The sequence below is a fragment of the Lemur catta genome, chromosome 9 (genome assembly GCF_020740605.2).
Source record: "Lemur catta isolate mLemCat1 chromosome 9, mLemCat1.pri, whole genome shotgun sequence".
Taxonomy (NCBI): Eukaryota; Metazoa; Chordata; class Mammalia; order Primates; family Lemuridae; genus Lemur; species Lemur catta.
The window spans coordinates 24,055,554-24,072,946 of record NC_059136.1 but is presented as its reverse complement, the minus strand read 5'-3'; the positions used below and the strand labels follow the sequence as shown (position 1 = coordinate 24,072,946).

The following is a 17,393-nucleotide window of genomic DNA, read 5'->3' as shown; positions in this document are numbered from 1 at the left end:
GTCTATTGCCTCTGCTGGATTAGGAGCACAGTGGGTGGGGAGAGATGGAGGCATGTCACCTTTGCTAACTGCTGCCTCCCTGTGCCCACCCACCCCAGGTCCTAGCACACAGCATGTGTTCATATGTTGACCAGAGGATGGAGTGAACAAAAGCCATCTGTATAATCATTGGCCTAATCATGTCTATCCTGTTGCCAGACAACATTGCTCAAGCTACATCCAAGCATTCCACCCCACACACGTCCTCCTCCGCTTTCAGCATCCTCAGGACCTGCCCCAGGGACAGGATAGGGAGCAGAGCACTGAATGCCCACTGGCTGAACAATGCCTAATCCATAGGCAATGAGGCCCGGTGCGTGTGGCTAGCACTAGTTAGCTGTGGGATCACAATTGCCTCCAGACTGAATTTTCTTGACTTGAAAATGGGGATGTGTCAGGACAAATGATCACAAGCACCTCTTCCCTCTCCCTTGCAGGATCCCATTTCTAGATGGTGGATTTCAGAGAGTCAGTGAACTAGGCTTAGACACTCAGATGCTGGGTTCCCCTTTAAGGATGCTGACACAAGCCACAGAGGTTTTTGTAATGGGATAGGGAGACGGCAACAGGGGGATGTGAGACTGGACAGGAAGGCATGGGGCCAGATCTGAGGGCCCTTGGATGGCCATGTAAGGAACCTGGAGCTGGTCCTGGGGGGATGTGGGCAAAGCACTCAGGGGATACTGCTTGCTGGAGAAGGAGCCATGTGGGGCAGGGGACAGGGTCATGTCTCAAGAGCAAGAGTGTCCGCAGCTCCGCCCTGGCCTTGCCGTGTAGCCTAGCAAGCCCTGGCCCTGTAGGCTTTTGGCCAGCTGGACAGAGGTGTGGCACAGCGAGTAGTGCACAGGGAGAGAAGAAGGGTGGCCTGGGGCCATGGTAGAGGGGCACTGGTGGCAACGGTGGGACCCTCAGTGCAGAGGGGTGACTAGTTGATGGCCCTGAAGGTAAGGAGTGGCAGAGTGGTGGGCCTCAATATGAAGCGGTACACCATCCTTACATCCTCTTGGTTTAGTGTCTCCACCACGAAGTTTTTCAGCACCTAGGACAAAAGCTGCGTTTCTATCTGGTCTAGTCAGCTGCCCAAAGACCTGGTGCACCCTCCACCCACTCTCCCAGGTGAGGCACATGCTACAGGAGAAGAGCAGCCTGTGGTCCCAACCACTGCCTGCCAGTTAGCCCAGACCTGCCCCACTCAGCCCAGCCCAGGCCCCCCTTAACCTGCACAGGCCCCTCCCCAGCCCACAAGGCCCCGCCCTGCACCCCACCCCTCCCAGGGCCCACTCCACTCTGCTCCCTCCCTCCCTCGCCCCCCCCTCAGACCCCAGCCCCAGCCCCCACCCACCGCCCCCCCACCCCTCCCCACCCCTCCCCTGAACAATCAGGCCAAGCCCAGGGCTTAACCAGGCCAGGCCCTTCCCCAACATGCAAGGCCCTGCCCCTCCACAACATGAGACCCCCATCAGGTCACCCTTCAACCCAGACGTGCCCCACCGCACCCCTATCAGGCCCCGCACTCACCAGGCCCTGCCCAACGGAGGCTACAACCAATCCAGGCCCCACCCCACCATGCTCCCACCTCGCCCCACAGGGCCACTCACGTGGTGCAGCAGGAGCAGCATCTCCACCTCTGCCAGGCGCCGTCCCAGGCATTGGCGCACACCAAAGCCAAAGGCCACGTGGCGGAAATTTGTGCTGGAATCCTTGACCTCTAGCCAGCGCTGGGGCTCATAGCGCTCTGGCCTCGGGAAGGAGGCAGAGTGGCGACCCAGCGAATGGAGGAACACCTGGACCAGTGTCTACGGACAGGACAGTGCGGAGGGAGAGGTCAGCTGCACCGTCAGGGAATGTGGCCGGGGGCTCTACTGGAGGGGCGGTGGGGGCGCACTCACCCCAGCTGGGATATGGTAGTTCTGCAGCACCATGTCTGAGGGCAGGAGTCGCTCCAGGATGAGGCCCACCGGGTAGAGCCTGAGGTGGGGGCATCAGTAGTGGTCTCAGCATTGACAAGCCCCCTCCTGTGCCCCCTGCAGCCTTCCTACCAAGACCCCCAGAGGTCCCAGACCCATGGGAAGCTCAGACCATGAAGAAGTGCTTCCTTGCACCTGCTGAGCTCAGCCAAACCTGTCCCCGACCAGAGTGGCCCCGAGTCGAGGAGGATGCGCCCAAAGTCGGCCCCCAGGATAGTGACAGGGATTCCAGAGGAAGGAAGGGACCCCCTCCTTCGAGGGAGGAAAGGAGGTGCAGCAGGAATGGGTCTCGAGGCAAGGCTGCTTATCAGCCCCATTTTCTGGCTGCCACCCCCAGTGGGCACTGCTCTCCAGCAAGGGGCGGGGCACCTGGGCAGGGGCGGGGCATCTGGGGAGGAGTCAGCCGGCACCTACCTCAGGGTCTCCTTGAGGGCGGCCCGCAGCAGGGGCAGCTCCACCAATGCCCTCTGGGGATTGTCAGTGATGGCGGCCTGGGCTGCCAGGCTCTCCTGGCGAAGGGCCTGCTGCACGTCGGGGTTGCGAGCCAGCTCAAAGAGTGTCATCAGCAAGGGGAAGGAGGTCTGCAGGAGCCACGTGCACGAGGCTCAGACCTTGGCACCCGCAGGACCTCCTCCCTCAGGGTGCCCCTCCCAGGAGGGTCAGAGGTGTGATCCTAATGGCCCCCTGGACCCCTTTTCCTGAGTCCTCCAGAGAAAGAGGACCCCATCCCAACCAAGGCCACATACAATTGTTGTCATCACTTCCGAAGCTGAGACATGGGCTGAGGGTGAGTTGAGGAATGTGGGAGGCAGAGCCTGGGGATGGGGCCCATGGCTGAGAGGTGGCATCAGAAGCCACTGCCTGGGAGGTAGTGTGAGCATCTGGAGTGGGGCTGGTTGTTGTCCTGACCGTGTCCACACTCCCTGCTGTGAGTTCAATGGCATTGGCCTTGATGGCATCTGGTGACAAGTCTCCATGCAACAACAGCTCTGCCATGATACCGCTGTAGTGTTCAGGGCGGTTGAGTGCTAGTTCCTGATAGATTTTCTGGATGCAATTGTTGGCTGTAGGAAAAAGAAGAATCAGCCCTCCAGCTGTGGAGCTGGGAAGCACCTCTTCTTTGCCCTCCTCCTACACACCCTGCCCCCAACAGCCCCAAGTTTCCCTGCCCCCACCCCATGACCTCTGGATCAGTCCGGCCCAGCCCCTGCCTCGCCCCCAACTCTCCTTGACAAGACATGGAGGAAGCCATAGCTCTTTTATGTGGCCTCTGCTCTCCCCTGGTCTGTGGAGAATGGACAGCTGGGCCACCACAGTGTCCCTGCCATGTGGCACTGTCAGGTCCTTGGCCCTCACCATACTGGAAGATGTAGTCCCAGGCCTCAAAGTGCTCCTCCCACGTCTTGGTGCTAGTCCAGCGGGACAGGCTCCTGGGCACGAACATGAGCTGTACGGTGGATTTGAACATGGCCTCCAGGGCATGGATGAACTTCAGGCTGGCAGGGCTGGGGTTACTGCCCAGGAGGCCCAGTCGCTCTCCAAAAAGTGCTGAGTTGCTGGCTGCAGGGAGGATGGCACTGCTGAGCCAAAGGCAGCCTTGTGACTCCCAGCTGCCTCCCACCAGCACCCCCTGCCCCATTCCTGGTCTACTCCAAAGTTCTTCCACCTGACCCCACACCTTCTATGGTGTAGTAGAAGATGCTGGGCTGGATGTCCAGGGTCAGGCTGCCCCGGGCATTCTGTAGCACCTTCTCCTTCAGGGCCTGGGAGAAATCCCTTGCCACCATATCCACCCTGGGAATATACTTCTGGACGGCCTTTGGTGATAGCACATCTGGGTTTAGCCGCAATCGGTTGAATCGCCATTCGGGCCCGTTCCTACAGAGCAGAGAGCAGAGCTGGAGAGGCAGCCTGAGCAAACACCCAGCCCCAAACCTGTGTCCCGCTTTCCTTGTCTTCAGTGGGAATCATTGGGGCAGGGCACTATTTGGGGCCCCTGGGGAAGGCAGCCTATGTTTCTTATTAGCTGCACCACTTTCACTCTAGCAGCCTTAGCAAATTTCTGTGAATGTGGCAGCAGATGATGTACCAGGAATCTGTCTCCCCAGCTAGATAACCATTATAACGTGAGAATTTATCAGGGTATCTATTTTAGAACTCTGGAATCTATTATTAGCTTGCAACTTCCAGGAGAAGTCTTAGACAATAAATTGTGGTTAACTTCAGCTCTTAGTACAGTAGCAGTCCCTCATCCCCTGCCTGTGATAGGCAGCTGTGGACATGGTCCTGGGGCAACTTACATGCAGCTTGCAGGAGCCAAGCTGTACAAAAAGGACCCTGTCCTCCAAGTATCAGGGATCTGTGGTTTGATCACAGATTGCTCTTCTGATCACAGAGGTGCAGACAAAACACAGGTCACCATTGTTTCTATCCCTCCTCATCATTGCAAGCCTCTCCCTCTCTGGCTGAAGTGACTGCCATGGGCTTTAATGGGCTAGCACGTTTTTCCCCTTAATTGTTCTGTGTTTCCTCTTTTCAGAGCCAGGCATTGCAATACATTCAAAAACAACTGCATATATGGGGGAAATTAGAAAGTTACCCCACTTGTCCAGAGGGAGACTCAGAAAAGATCTAGGAATACCTGAAGTTTATATCTCAGGCCTCAGTACAAAGACAGTCTACAACAATCAAATAAATGACCTGCAAAAACAGTAACAAAAACCAACAAACCCTAAGGAGGGGGAGAATTTGATTTCCAGAGTTACAACATTATTAGACTGAAATATCCAATTCTCTACAAAAATATTCCATGGCAAAGAAAGAAACAGGAAAGTATGGCTCATACAAAAGAAAAAAAATGAATCAACAGAAATCCCTGAAAAAAAGACTTGATGGCAGATCTACTAGAACTTAAAACTGTCTCAAAGATACTCAAAGATCTAAAAATGACAGAAAAATTTTAGAACAGGATGTATAAACAAAATGAAATACCAACCAAGAGATGGAAAACCTAAAAAAAAACCATACCAGAGCTAAAAAATATAATCACTAAAATAAAAAATTCACTGGAGAGATCCAAAGGCAGATTTGAGCAGGCAGAAGAAAGAATTGGTGAACTTGAAGATAGGACTGTGGAAATTGTCAAGTCTGAAAGAATAAGAGATTGAAGAAAAGTGAAAAGAGCCTATGGTACCTGTGGGACACCATCAAAGTGATCAGCATATGCATTATGAGACTCTCAGAAAGAAAAAAGAGAGCAAAAGGGGCAGAGAGAATATTTGAAGAAATAACTTCCCAAATTTGATGAAAGATATGACTATAAACATCCAAGAAACTCAATGAACTCCAGGTAGATTGAACTCAAAGAGACTCACACCAAAATACATTATAATAAAATTGTTGAAAGCCAAAGACAAGGAGAGTTTTTGAAAGCAGCAAGAGAGAAATCATATACAAGAGATTCTTAATAAGACAATCGGGAGATTTCTCACCAGAGACTTTGGTAGCCAGAAGGCAGTTGGCCGGTATATTCTAAGTGTTGAAAGCAAAAAATATTACTGACCAAGGTTCTTATATCCATAAAAACTGCCCTCCAAAAGTGCAGGAGAAACTAATATATTTCCAGATAAACAAAAGCTGAGGGAGTTTGATACCACTAGACCTGCCTTGTAAGAAATCTTTCAGAAAATCTTGCAGGTTGAAATGAAAGGACACTAGGCAGTGGCTCAAAAATGTATGAAGAAATAAAGAACTCAGTAAAGGTAAGTGAATGGGCAATTATGAAAGCTAATATTATTGTAGCAATGGTGTGTCACTATGGTTTTTGTTTTATACATGATTTAAGAGGTTAATACACTTGATAAGCAAAATTAGTCTAAAAGCCTCTATTATTGTATCTTTAGTTTGCAAGTCAACAATTTGTTTTCTACATACTTTAAGAAATTAATTTATTCATAATTTTCAGTTTAAGTTTTGGACATACAATGTATAAAGAGGTAACAGTTTGTCATCAACAACTGAAAGTAGTGGGGACAGAACCATAAAGGAACAAAGTTTTTGTATATTACTGAAGTTAAGCTAGCTTAAATTCAATTCAGAATGTTATAATTAAAGGATGTTAATGATAATCATTATGGTAAACACAAATAAAATAGCTAAAGGATATACACAAAAGGAAATAAGAACGGAATTTAAATGTTTTACTGCAAAAAAAATAAGTTAACACAAAAGAAGATTAAAGCAGAAAATGAGGAACAAAAAAGCTAAAAGGAATATAGAAGAAATATGAAAATCAAAGAAAGAAGTCCCTCCTTGTTAGTATTTACTTTAAATGTAAATGGATTAAATTCTTTGATCAAAAGATAGAGATTGGCAGAATGGATTATAAAACATGATTCAACAATATGCTGTCTGCAGGAGACTCATTTTAGGTGCAGATAACTAAAGGTTGAAAATGGATGTATAGAAAAAGGTATTTCATGCAATAGTAACCAAAGACAGCAGTGATGGCTATGATAAAGTCAGAGCAACCTCCAGGTGCTGGGCCGCAGGCAACTCAGGTCTAAAATGGGGATGAGATAGTGGCTTCTGCCTGAATGTGCTGCGGGGGTTCATGGAGTTCATTCCAGTGAACTTCCACACCCTGGTCCTGGGACACAGGTCACCCATGCAGCCCTCCCTGAGTGGGCAGGTCTTTTCTCTGGGCAGAAGAGACGCATTGCCCTTCCTGTCACGCATTGCCCCGTCACACACAAGGTGCCCCAGAGGGGACCGGCCCTGGCTCACCTCTCATCTCCCCACCCTTCCCCTCCTGAGCGTGCTGCCTCTGTGCCCGCAGCATCTGCCTGTTTCTGTGAAGTGTCTCCATCTTCTGTAGGGCAGAAACCAAACTGTATCTCTCAGGATATCCTTGAGACAGAGCCAAGAGCACAAGGGGGCTGATGGTTGTCCTCCAGGGAATGTTGGGCAGGAAGTTGCCCTCTCAGCCACATTCATGCAAAAGCACCTTGATTTTTCTATGGTTATCTGCTTGTAGGGATTGACAATGGCACTGGTATTCGCAATGTGTGTGTGCATGCAGACACTCAATACATGTGTGTGCAAACACATAAAAATATACAAATCACAAGGGCACAAACACACATAACATGTTTACAAACGTGAACACAAAGACACACAAGCCCATACAATTCACATCACTGAAAATGCACACACACACACACACACACACACACACACACAAGACAGCATACATATACACATGCACACTCACACACAGACAAGCATTTATGCACCCACATACAAACACACAGACATGCACACACACACACACACACACACACACGCAAGCAGGCCGCTGCCTTCAGATATGCACATGTACCCTTCCCAGCCTTCTCCTGGAACTGTCCTTCCTGGGTCCTCACTCCCTCCCAGATGCCCCCAGGTAAGGGCCCCACTCAGGGGCTCTATTTACCTAAGCCCCACTATTCCCAAGAGACTCCACTTCCCCACAGGGAGTGTGGTGGCTGTCAACTGTCTGACGTCCCTCCTTCAGGCCCTCCTCCTGTCCTCAGGGCACCCTGTGTGCAGCTGATGGACTCCAAGCACCCTCTTCTCCCTGCCTACCCGACCAGGGGTGCTGCTCTGTCCATGGGTCATGAGACACCCTCCAGGACAATGGCCCCACCCAGTGCTTCGCTCCCGGGAAGACAGGAGCCAGCAACCGCCTGCACCCATCCCCATCTGCCTCATGCCCGGGACCGGTTCCCCAGCGCAAAGGTTTGCCTGAGCTCCAGGAGCCAAGGGCACCCTGGGGGCACAGGGAGCACCCTGGTGGACAGCAGGCTCTGGCACATGCTCACTGTGACCTGGGCCAGCGACCCTCCATCTCAGGGCCTCAGTTCCTGACCTGTACACAGGAGAGCCACCGACTTGGCAGAGCAAGCAGCCACCAAGGCTGCGCAGCGGGCGCTTCCTAATGCAAGTGCTCATTGTTCTCCCTCCTCTCATGTGCAAAGTGCCCTGTGCATGTCTCTACCACTGCCCTGCTTCCCCCCAGCCTCTGGGAAGACAGGACCCCGCAGGCCGCCACTCCTCAGCACCTGGTGGTCACCCTGAGGCCCCAGGCAGGGGTGATTTGGGCCTTCTCTGTCTCACCTCCTCTGTGTCCAGACTTCCCATCCCCCCATCCCCGCTCGCCCCTCACAGCAAGAACACGCCACATTTGTGCCCTCGGTGTTGTCTGTAGGCCAGCCAGGGCTCCAGGAGCATCCGGCGGGGGTGCAGAGTCTCCACCTGCTGCAGCCTCTCCACGTCCTCCGGTAGCATCACAGACACCGTCCGTGTTCCTCCTATGTCATACCTATGGGACAAAGCACTGAGCCCCGCTGGCCAGGGCCATGGCCTCCCCTGGGCCCCGCTCTGCAAAACCAGTCCAGACTGTCCCTTATCTGACCTTTCCCTTCTCCTGGACCAGTGGTTTCACGGCAGGAAGTCCCTCCTGCTGTCTACCTGAAACCTCGCCAACTTGAGTGCTTCTGAGTTCTGGGCTCTTAGCATGAGCCGTGCTTTGCTCTCTCCTCATGAAGAGCCATGGTGTCCACTGAAAGACGCTGACCGGCACCCACTGTGCTCCCTCCCCGTCTTCCAAAGGATGCAGAGCACGAGGGCCCGGCTGGGAAATGGCAGTGCTGTGTGTCTGGTAAGGGCCTTGGTAGCCAGCAGGGGCGGAAGATTCTGGGTGTTCTCAGCGAGGGGTAGGGAGGGCTTTACCTGAAAATGGGCCCCAGCTCCTGGAAGTTCTGATGCATCTCCAGGTGAAGGTTCTCATAGCCCTGCTCCTTCCAGATCTGCAGCGTCCTCATCCAGTTGTTGCTGCGACTCTGGGGTATGGCTTCGAAGGGCAGCACCGCCTTGGGCGCCAGAGCAGCTCTGGTGCCCAGTGCCCGTGGCCCTCGCAGAGACAGCCAGGACCCTGCCATCCACACATCGGCCTTTGCCCTGAATGCCATTCCGATGCTCCTCTACCCTGTGCCCAAATCCTTTTATCTCTCCTGGGGACCTGAACTGGCAGATGGATCACGTCATGGAAGAAACTGTCCCTGGACCTGCCTGCAAAACTCGGGGCAGACGTCAGGGCTGCAAGCTCCGGGCTGGAGGTGAGGAAGGAGACTGCCAAGTGCCTAAACCCCATCCCCACAGGGCCTCCTGCTTCGAGGGTGCTGAGACAAGGTGTGGGGTCTGGATTGGGGGACACAGGGCTGCAGGCTGGCAGGAAGAGTCCTCTCCCTCCTCCTCCAGGGCTTAGAGGAGCAAGACTGATGGGGCCCTTATCTTATCCAGAGATGAGAAGGGGGCCTTGGATCTTAAAATAGACTTTTTTTTTTTAACAGCAGTTTTAGTTCATTGGAAAATTGATTGCAAAGATCTGAGAATTCCCATAAACCACTCGCCCCCCCGACACGTACAACTTCTCCCCAGGGTCAGCACCCTGCACCACAGCAGTGGGTTTGTTACCATCAGTCAACCTAGATTGACCGGTTACTTTCACGCAAAGTCCTTAGTTTACATAAGTGTTGCTCTTAGTGCTGTATATTCTGTAGGTTTTGACAAATGCATATGACATGTCTCCATCATTACCGTGCCATACAGAATAGTTTCCCTGCCTTGAAAAAAACCAGTGCTCTGCAACCCTCTCCCCAACCTCTGGCAACTACTGATCTTTTCACTGTCTCCGTGGTTTTACGTTTTCCAGAATGTCATGTAGTTGGAATCATATAGGATGTAACCTTTTCAGATTGGCCTCTTTCACTTAGTTGTATGCTTTTAAGGTGACTCCATGTCTTTTCATTTCATTTCATTGTGGCAGTGAATAATATCCCATTGTCTGGACATACCACAGTTTTCCACCCACCTACTGACAGACATCTTGGTTTCTTCCAAGTTTTGGGAATTATGAGAAAAGCTGCTGTAAACATCTGTGTGCAGCTTTTTATGTGATAGATTAGTTTTCAACTCATTTGCATAAGTACCAAGAAGCACAATTGCTGGGTTGTGTGCTAAGAGCATATTCAGTTGGATCTTCCAAAGTGGCCATACCATTTTGAATTCCCACCAGCAATGAATGAGAATCCCATTGCTCTACATCTTTGCCAGCATTTGTCGTCCTCAGTTTTTTGCGTATTTTCCACTCTAATAGGTTTCTGATTACATCTCTTTGTGTTAATTTGTAATTTTCTAAAGATAGGATATTGAGCATCATTTGCCTTCTGTGTGTCATCTTCACTGAGATGTCCATTTAGATATTTTGCCCATTTTTAAATCAAGTGTTCATATTTTTACTGTTGAGTTTTAAGAGTTCTTTGGATATTTTTCCTATCAGTCCTTTATCAGGTATATCTTTTCCAAATATTTTCTCCCGCTCTGTAGCTTATTCTCTTGACAGTGTCTTTCATGGGATACAGGATTCTAGGTTGGTGGGTTTTTTGTTTTTCATTTAACACTTTAAATGTTTCACTCCAGTCTCTTCTTGCTCATGCAGACTCTGAGGAGGAGTCAGGTGTAATTCTTACCTCTGCTTCTGTACAGGTAACATGGCTTTTACCTTTAATTTTTTTCTCTGATTTTTTTTCTTTATTTTTGATTTTCTGGAGTTTGAATGTGATGTGCTTAGGGATAGGAGTTTGTTGTGTATTGTTTCGTTGTACGTATCCTGCTTTGTGTTCTCTGAGCTTCTGGAATCTTTGGTTTGGTGTCTGACATTAATCCTTATTGATATGGATATTTGTTCTGCTCCTTTCTGTCTCTCTTCTTGCCATGTGTCCACTATGTGTACATTACTGCATTTGTAGTTGTTTCTCAGTTCTTGGATATTCTATTTCATTTTCTTCAGTCTCTTTTCTCTTTGCTTTTCAGTTTTCAAAGTTTCTCTTGATAAGTCCTAAAACTCAGACATCCTTTCCTCAGCTGTGTTCAGTCTACTAACAAGCCCATCAAAGGCCGTCCTCACCCCAGTCACAGCATTGGCTCGTGACCGGGGTCTCCCTCTCTCTGGGGCATGGCCCATCTGTTCTTGCACCCACTATTTCCACAAAGAGCCCGCAGCATATTAATGAGAGTTGTTTAAAGTCCCCAGCTGACAATGCCAGCTCCCTGCCACATCTCAGTCTGGTTCTCGTGCTTGCACTGTCTCTTCCGACCACGTGTTTTCATCTTAGTGTACCTTGTCATCTTTTGTTGAAAGCCGGACACAATATGCTGGGTAAAAGGAACTGCTACAGATAGGTCTTCAGTGATGTGATGGTCAGATGGGGCAGTGGGGGCGGCCCGCAGTCTTGTCGGTAGGTCTGAGCTCTGATTGGTTCGTGCCCTGCGCTGTGCACACTGCGGCTGCTCTTCAGTTTCCCTCACTTAGTGGGGACAGGATGACTGTCGGGGTCTGGGGGCATCTACTTCCCTTCCCACGTGTGGCAGGCTAGACGGGCTGGGGTCATGCTTGCCCTTCTCCCAGGAAGGTTCAGCTCTGATGAAACCCCAGAAGGTTAGGGTCTGGTGAAATAGTTTCTCCTGAGGGCAGGCCTTGTTAAGAAGATAGAACATTCTGGCATATTTCAAAATGATTATTTATCTTCTCTGTCCACCTAAAGTGGAGGGGATTTTTCTCTGATATTCACCGTGAGAACCCAGTAGAGCTACTGGGGGTAAAACTCACGCAAGCAGGGCCCCCCTCATGACTGGGTTTCCTGGAGCGTTTAAGTCCCAGACTCTTTGACACTGAGCCTCTGGAATGTTCTGTCCCTGCTCAGTTTTTCCTTTCCTGGCAAACCTTCCTGCAGATGCTTCTGCCTGGTAAGCTCTGTTCTCTGTGTCCACCAGACTGTCTGTGCAATTTCAGGGGCAGCAGTTCGCTCTGTGGCCTCACCTCTCCTACAGATCTAAGAAGAGTTGTGGATGTAAGGCTATTTTTCTTTTTTGCTTTTTGCTTGTTGTTAATATGAAGTAACAATTTCCAAATTCCTTACAAGCTGGAGTAGAAACCAAAAGTTGGACCTTGGATTATTCATCTCCTTGCAAGATCCAGGACAGGAACAAGGGAAGAGGAATTTGCGTTCACTGAATTAACCCACTCATAGTGCCGTGTGCTGTTCTCCAGGCCTTATGCTAGGTGCATGCAGTGGAGGCATGAAGCAGGCCCATTACCATGAGGGGCACAGCCCTGGGGGCAATTCAGTGAGTGCAGGGTACAATTTTGGGGGGAAGGAGGTTCCCTGCATGTCCCAGGCCCGGTCTTGGCTGGCCTTGAGGTTCTCTGCATGTCCCAGGCCTGGTCTTGGCTGGCCTTGCTGGTCCAGCTAAGCAGCAGGCCACAGCCAGGGGACATTGGCCTGGAGGGGCTGGAGGTGCTGGGAGCCAGCTCAGGCTGAAAGGCAAGAGTGCTCTTGCCCTGGTCCAAGCTTGTCTGTGCAGGGTCCTGTGCCAACTGCTCATGTCCCCCTTTTCATCCTACAGCACGAGGCCCATGGCTCAGGTTCATAGCTCAGAGCAAGAAGAGGCCATAGAGTCTGACTTGGGGGCACTGTCAGGGGCCCCGCTGTCCTGTGAACTCTCTCTGGCAGACACATGGCCAGGGCTGTCCCTTGGGGGAACAGGCTGGCCTCACCTGGCACTGCCTTTCAGCCTCCCCTTTGAAAGACACTTACTGCACATCTACTTGGGGCAGGCACCTGGCCAGGGAGGACAACAGGGCTCCTGATGCCCTGGGGATGGGCCCTGGGAATGCTAACGCAGGCAGAGCCCTACACAGACATGCTCAGCCAAAGGTAAATGGTGACAGACAGCAGGGGGGTGATCGTGGGCTGGGGGGTGGGGAGCCACAAACTACACGGGACGGCGGAGTCCCCTCGCATGGCTCCTCACAAGCATTACAGTGTGTGTGCGAATCCAACCATCTCGCAGGTCAAATAGCCAACGAGATCCAGTCAGGGAAAATGCAAGTGTTCGTTGTCATACACTAAGAAAAAGTACAGATCGCTGTCTGGAGAGGTCCAGCCCCCTCGGGAGATGCCACCTTACCGCAGGCACAGCTTAGCAAGCATCAGGGAGGAGGTACTGATCATTTTGTCATTGGCTGTAGCACCGCGGATTCTTTGTAGGGCAAGTAGAGCAGTTTGAGCTGCCTGGTGTGCAGCTGATCGGCTTCATTTCAAGTGAATCGGATGACAAGGACATCAAAAACTTACACTTTGCCTCTTGTTTATGAGTAGCGCCAGTGTTGTGGGGAAATCGGATGACCTAAGTTTTGGCTGTGCTCATGGGAGGCTGGCCTTGAGGTGTGTTTTCACTGTGCCTCCACATTCCCTGTATTCTTGCAGCTCCCACATTAACTCGTTACACCTGGAGGGGAAGGGCCGAGAGGGAGCCTCTGGGCTGCGTGGAGGAGGAGCTGGGGAGGGGAATTTCAGCTGGACCCGCGGGGGAAGGAGGAGGCTGCCCCTGTGCGGTTGGAAGGGAAGGGGCTTCCACACTGAGGGGACGGGACAGTGCCTGGCGGGAGTGGGCAGCAAGGCCACAGAGGGCTGGGCTGGGAGGGCGGGTGCAGGCCAGAGGCAGGGTGCTACGTGTGCTGTAGCAGGAGAGGGCTGCGATCTGCTGGTTGTTGTGTATCTTACTTTGATCACTTCCCCACTACCCACCCTCCTTCAGGAAGCTCCAGCTGTGTCAGGGTGCCTTGGCCCTTCAGCCACTGGTGATGGACGACGTGTCTCCTGTGTGCCTGTGCCCAAAATGGAGTCAGAGCTGTCCTTGGCAGGAAAACTTGGGCTGGCTTTCCGCTGTGTCCTTGGGGTGGCGGTGCAGTCAGCCGGGGTCACTGGACACCACCCCCACTGCACCCTCTCAGTTGGTCATGGTCTGTTCTGGGGGGTTCTGGGCCATGTGCCATGTCTCATGTCCCTACTCAGCCTACCCGCAAGGAGGCTGGGGCCACAGGCCGGCTTGTCCCAAGGGAACTGTGGAGCACAGCTAAGACATGGAGGCACTGGCACAAGTCACCCTGGACTTGCTCTGAACCCTCTGGCTTTCCAGATCCCCTGATGTCCCAGAAGTCACTTCTCACAATGCTCCATCATGTTACTGTGCCCGTGAGGTGATCAGGTGGCTCCCGAGCCCCTGCAGCCCACCTCACCACCGTGCCCCTCTCTCGGCCCAGGGCTCTGGCCGGGCCTCCCTGTGCTGTGCCTCCTGGGAGGAAATGGGCTGACAAGGCCGCGCTGGGACCTTTCCTCTAGCTCAGAGCTGCAGGGCGAGGGCCCGGCCCATCCCCAGAGGGAGCAGAGGGGGTAGGGGGAGGGCACTCGGGGCTGCAAAGCTGCCCCACCCTCAGCTTCACCCTCCCCTGGGTGTGGCTGTGCCAGAGCTGCGTGGAGAGCAGGCCTGAAGCATGAAGGGCAAGGCCAGAGCAAGCTATCCTGGAACGTGGTGGTTGTCCCCAAGGGCCATGGTGGAAGAGAGGGGACCACTGAGGGGCAGACCAGTTCCCCCTGTGAACAAGCTGGGCCACCCCTCCTGCCTGCAGCAGAACCATCTACCTCCCCAGTCTGTGGGTCTGGTCATTCTGGTCCCTTGTGATCCCACCTGTGACTAAGCCTGCACCCACAACATTTTCAAAATGTCTCAGGTGCCTTTCCCTGGGCTCTGGGAGGCAGCCCACACATCAGCCCTGAGCCAACCACCTCCCTCAAGGCTGGCTTCCAGCAGCCCAGGGCAGAAGTCGCTGTCCCCATCAGCCTCTGTGCCGACTGCAGCCTGGGTGTCCTGGTCACAGCCGGGAGCACTGTACGGTGGTAGGACTACTTTAGAAAGCAGCAGCCCTCCTCTGAGCAGTGGCTGCTAACATACCCTTTCCTGTCGGGAGTCCATCCCAGGGGACATGTGTTGATGACAGTGGTATGTGCAACAGGAAAAGAAAAGTGTAGGAAACAACAGCCAAAATGTCTGTGATCAGAAGAATGTCTTCTAAAATGTAGCATATTCACACATTTGAAGTTTCACAGGGATGGAAATGAATTATCACAGGTACATGGAATAAGGGTGACCCCCAACATAAGGACTAACTGTAGAACTGTGAATGGAAAAAAGCGAATGTCAGAAGATGATGTATACCATGTTACATTTTGTATAGCATTTAAAAAATAACCCAAAACTGAATTTATGTGGAATAAGTAAACTGACGAAGTAAGAAGCCAAGGACTGATAAAGACCCGGATGGGTGGTCGTGCCTTGTGTTGGGAGAGACGGGGAGGTTGGCTGTGTCGGGACATGGAGGGAGGTGTGATCTGCCCCTGCTGCCCTGCCTGCTTGGGACGGCAGAGCAGAGGTACTTGCACCTTGGGAACTGTTGTGAGGACAGGGAGGAAGGTTCAGCAGCGCTCAAAGCAGGCAGTAGTTCTCGGCCTCTCCGAGCTCATATTCCACTGTAATAAACTTCCGGAAACAAACCAGCAGAGGAAAAACCAAATAAGAAGTGGACCAGAAACCTTCCTGCAGTGAGGAGACAGGACTCTCTGAGCTACCCCCAAGGGCGGCCCTCCGCATAGGAACTAAGGGCATCTTCCCACCTCTGCGCCTTTGCTGACCCTGACTGGCCACCAGGATCCTCTCCTACCCCTGTGACTCTGAGCCTCAGTCATTGGGGTCCATTCACCCTGCTGCCCTCCACTTTGAAAGTGCTCAGCTCACTACCAGGCTCAGGCAGTGAGTAAATCTCCCCTCCATTAGACTATCTTGGGTCACCTTTGCCACAGAGTTTCTCAAGCTGTAGTGGAATAACAACGTCTGGACAGTCTGTCAAAACGCACACGACCACGCTCCACCTCAGAAAAGATGCCGGGCTGGGCCAGGGTGAGATCCCAGCAACATGAAGATGTATCAATCCCCCAAAAATGATTCTGATGCAGGCAGCTTTCCCATTGCACTTTTCTCTCTACCTCTGGCTGGACACTGCAGGGGACAGCCAGAAGGCTGTGCAGCTTCAGAGAATTATGGAAAGTGGAACACTTCTATGTAGGCTGGGGATGAGGTGGAGCAATGCCAGGAAAGAGAAAACCATGGGCGGCGGGCAGGGTGGGCCCATGGAAGAAGAGCAAAGTACACACAGGCACAGCTCAGGGACACAGTGAGATGGAGTGTGCCCGTGGGCAGGGACGGACACTTTATTCAGGAGACAATCCTTAGCTGAGTCAAAGGTGGAAGTTGGGACTGCAAGATGGAGGGGCTGTCAGGCAAGGGGATGAGGAGGACAGACACCGATGGAGAACAAACTGCACACGAATACCCCTCCTGTTCCTTCACAGCCTGAGGACGGAAGGCCCTCACCTGCACTGTGTATTTTCCCAGGCCCTTCTCACCTGCTGTATTTTCTGGGCCTGCTCCCCTGGCTTCCCCCAAAAACCCTCAATAAAATACTAGGAAACGGCATCCAGCAATATATGGAAAGAATTATAAGCATGGACAAGTGTATTTATCTCAGGAATAAAACATTGGTTTAACATCCAAAAATCAATTATTGTAATATATTGCCTCCATAGAATGAAAAACAAAAATCACATTCTTGTCTCCATAAATGCAGAAAGTGCATCTGACAAAAGCTAACACCATTTTCATGATGAAAATACTGAACCAACTACAAGTAGAAAGAAACTTCTTCAACTTGGTAAAGGATATCTATGAAAACTCCACAACTAACCTCATGCTTAATGGTGAAACCCTGGCTGCTTTCCTCCTCAGTTAGATCCGGAGCAAGATGCCTGTTCTCACCACTGCTAATCAACATTGTATTGGAGGTTCCAGCCAGAACAAGCAGGCAATAAAAATAAATAGAAGTCCTCCTGACGGGAAAAGAAGTGAAACTGTCTCTATTCACAGATCACATGACTTTGTATATAGACTATCCTAACAAATCCACTAAAAAAGTATCATGTCTAATAAAGCAGTTCTGTAGGATTTGAGGGTATGAGATCAATATACAAAAATCATTTGTATTTTTCTACGCTGTAATGAAGAATATGAAAATGGAATTAAAAAACAAATCCATATACAGTAGCATCAGAAACAACAGAATACTTAGGAATAAACTTAACAAAACAAGTTCAAAACTTATACTCCGAAAAATACAGATCATTGTTGAAAGAAATTAAAGAAGATCTAAATAATTAAAAAAGTGTTCACTCTGGGAGGCCAAGGTAGGACGATCGCTTGAGCTCAGGAGTCTGAGACCAGCCTGAACAAGAGTGAGACCCCATCTCTACTAAAAATAGACAAAAATAGCTGGGAAACTAAAATTAGAAACAAACAATTAGCCGGGTGTGGTGGCAAGTGCCTGTAGTCCCAGCT

At 51.2% G+C, this 17,393-nt stretch overlaps 1 protein-coding gene across 2 annotated transcripts; it reads right to left on the bottom strand.

The window, feature by feature from the left end:
• Positions 1-964: 964 nt before the first annotated feature.
• Positions 965-9,016, bottom strand: LOC123644516 (cytochrome P450 11B2, mitochondrial-like). Of its 2 annotated transcripts, XM_045560647.1 has the most exons (9): positions 8,778-9,016; positions 8,212-8,367; positions 3,685-3,884; positions 3,363-3,566; positions 2,916-3,070; positions 2,421-2,587; positions 1,929-2,007; positions 1,638-1,835; positions 965-1,078 (listed from the first exon to the last, which is right to left on the bottom strand). In XM_045560647.1, the coding sequence occupies exons 1-9, from the start codon at positions 9,014-9,016 to the stop codon at positions 965-967; spliced, it is 1,512 nt and encodes a 503-aa protein (XP_045416603.1). The 2 variants fall into 2 exon arrangements, with proteins under 2 accessions (XP_045416603.1, XP_045416604.1); XM_045560648.1 differs by lacking the exon at positions 1,638-1,835.
• Between the last annotated feature and the right edge of the window lie 8,377 nt (positions 9,017-17,393).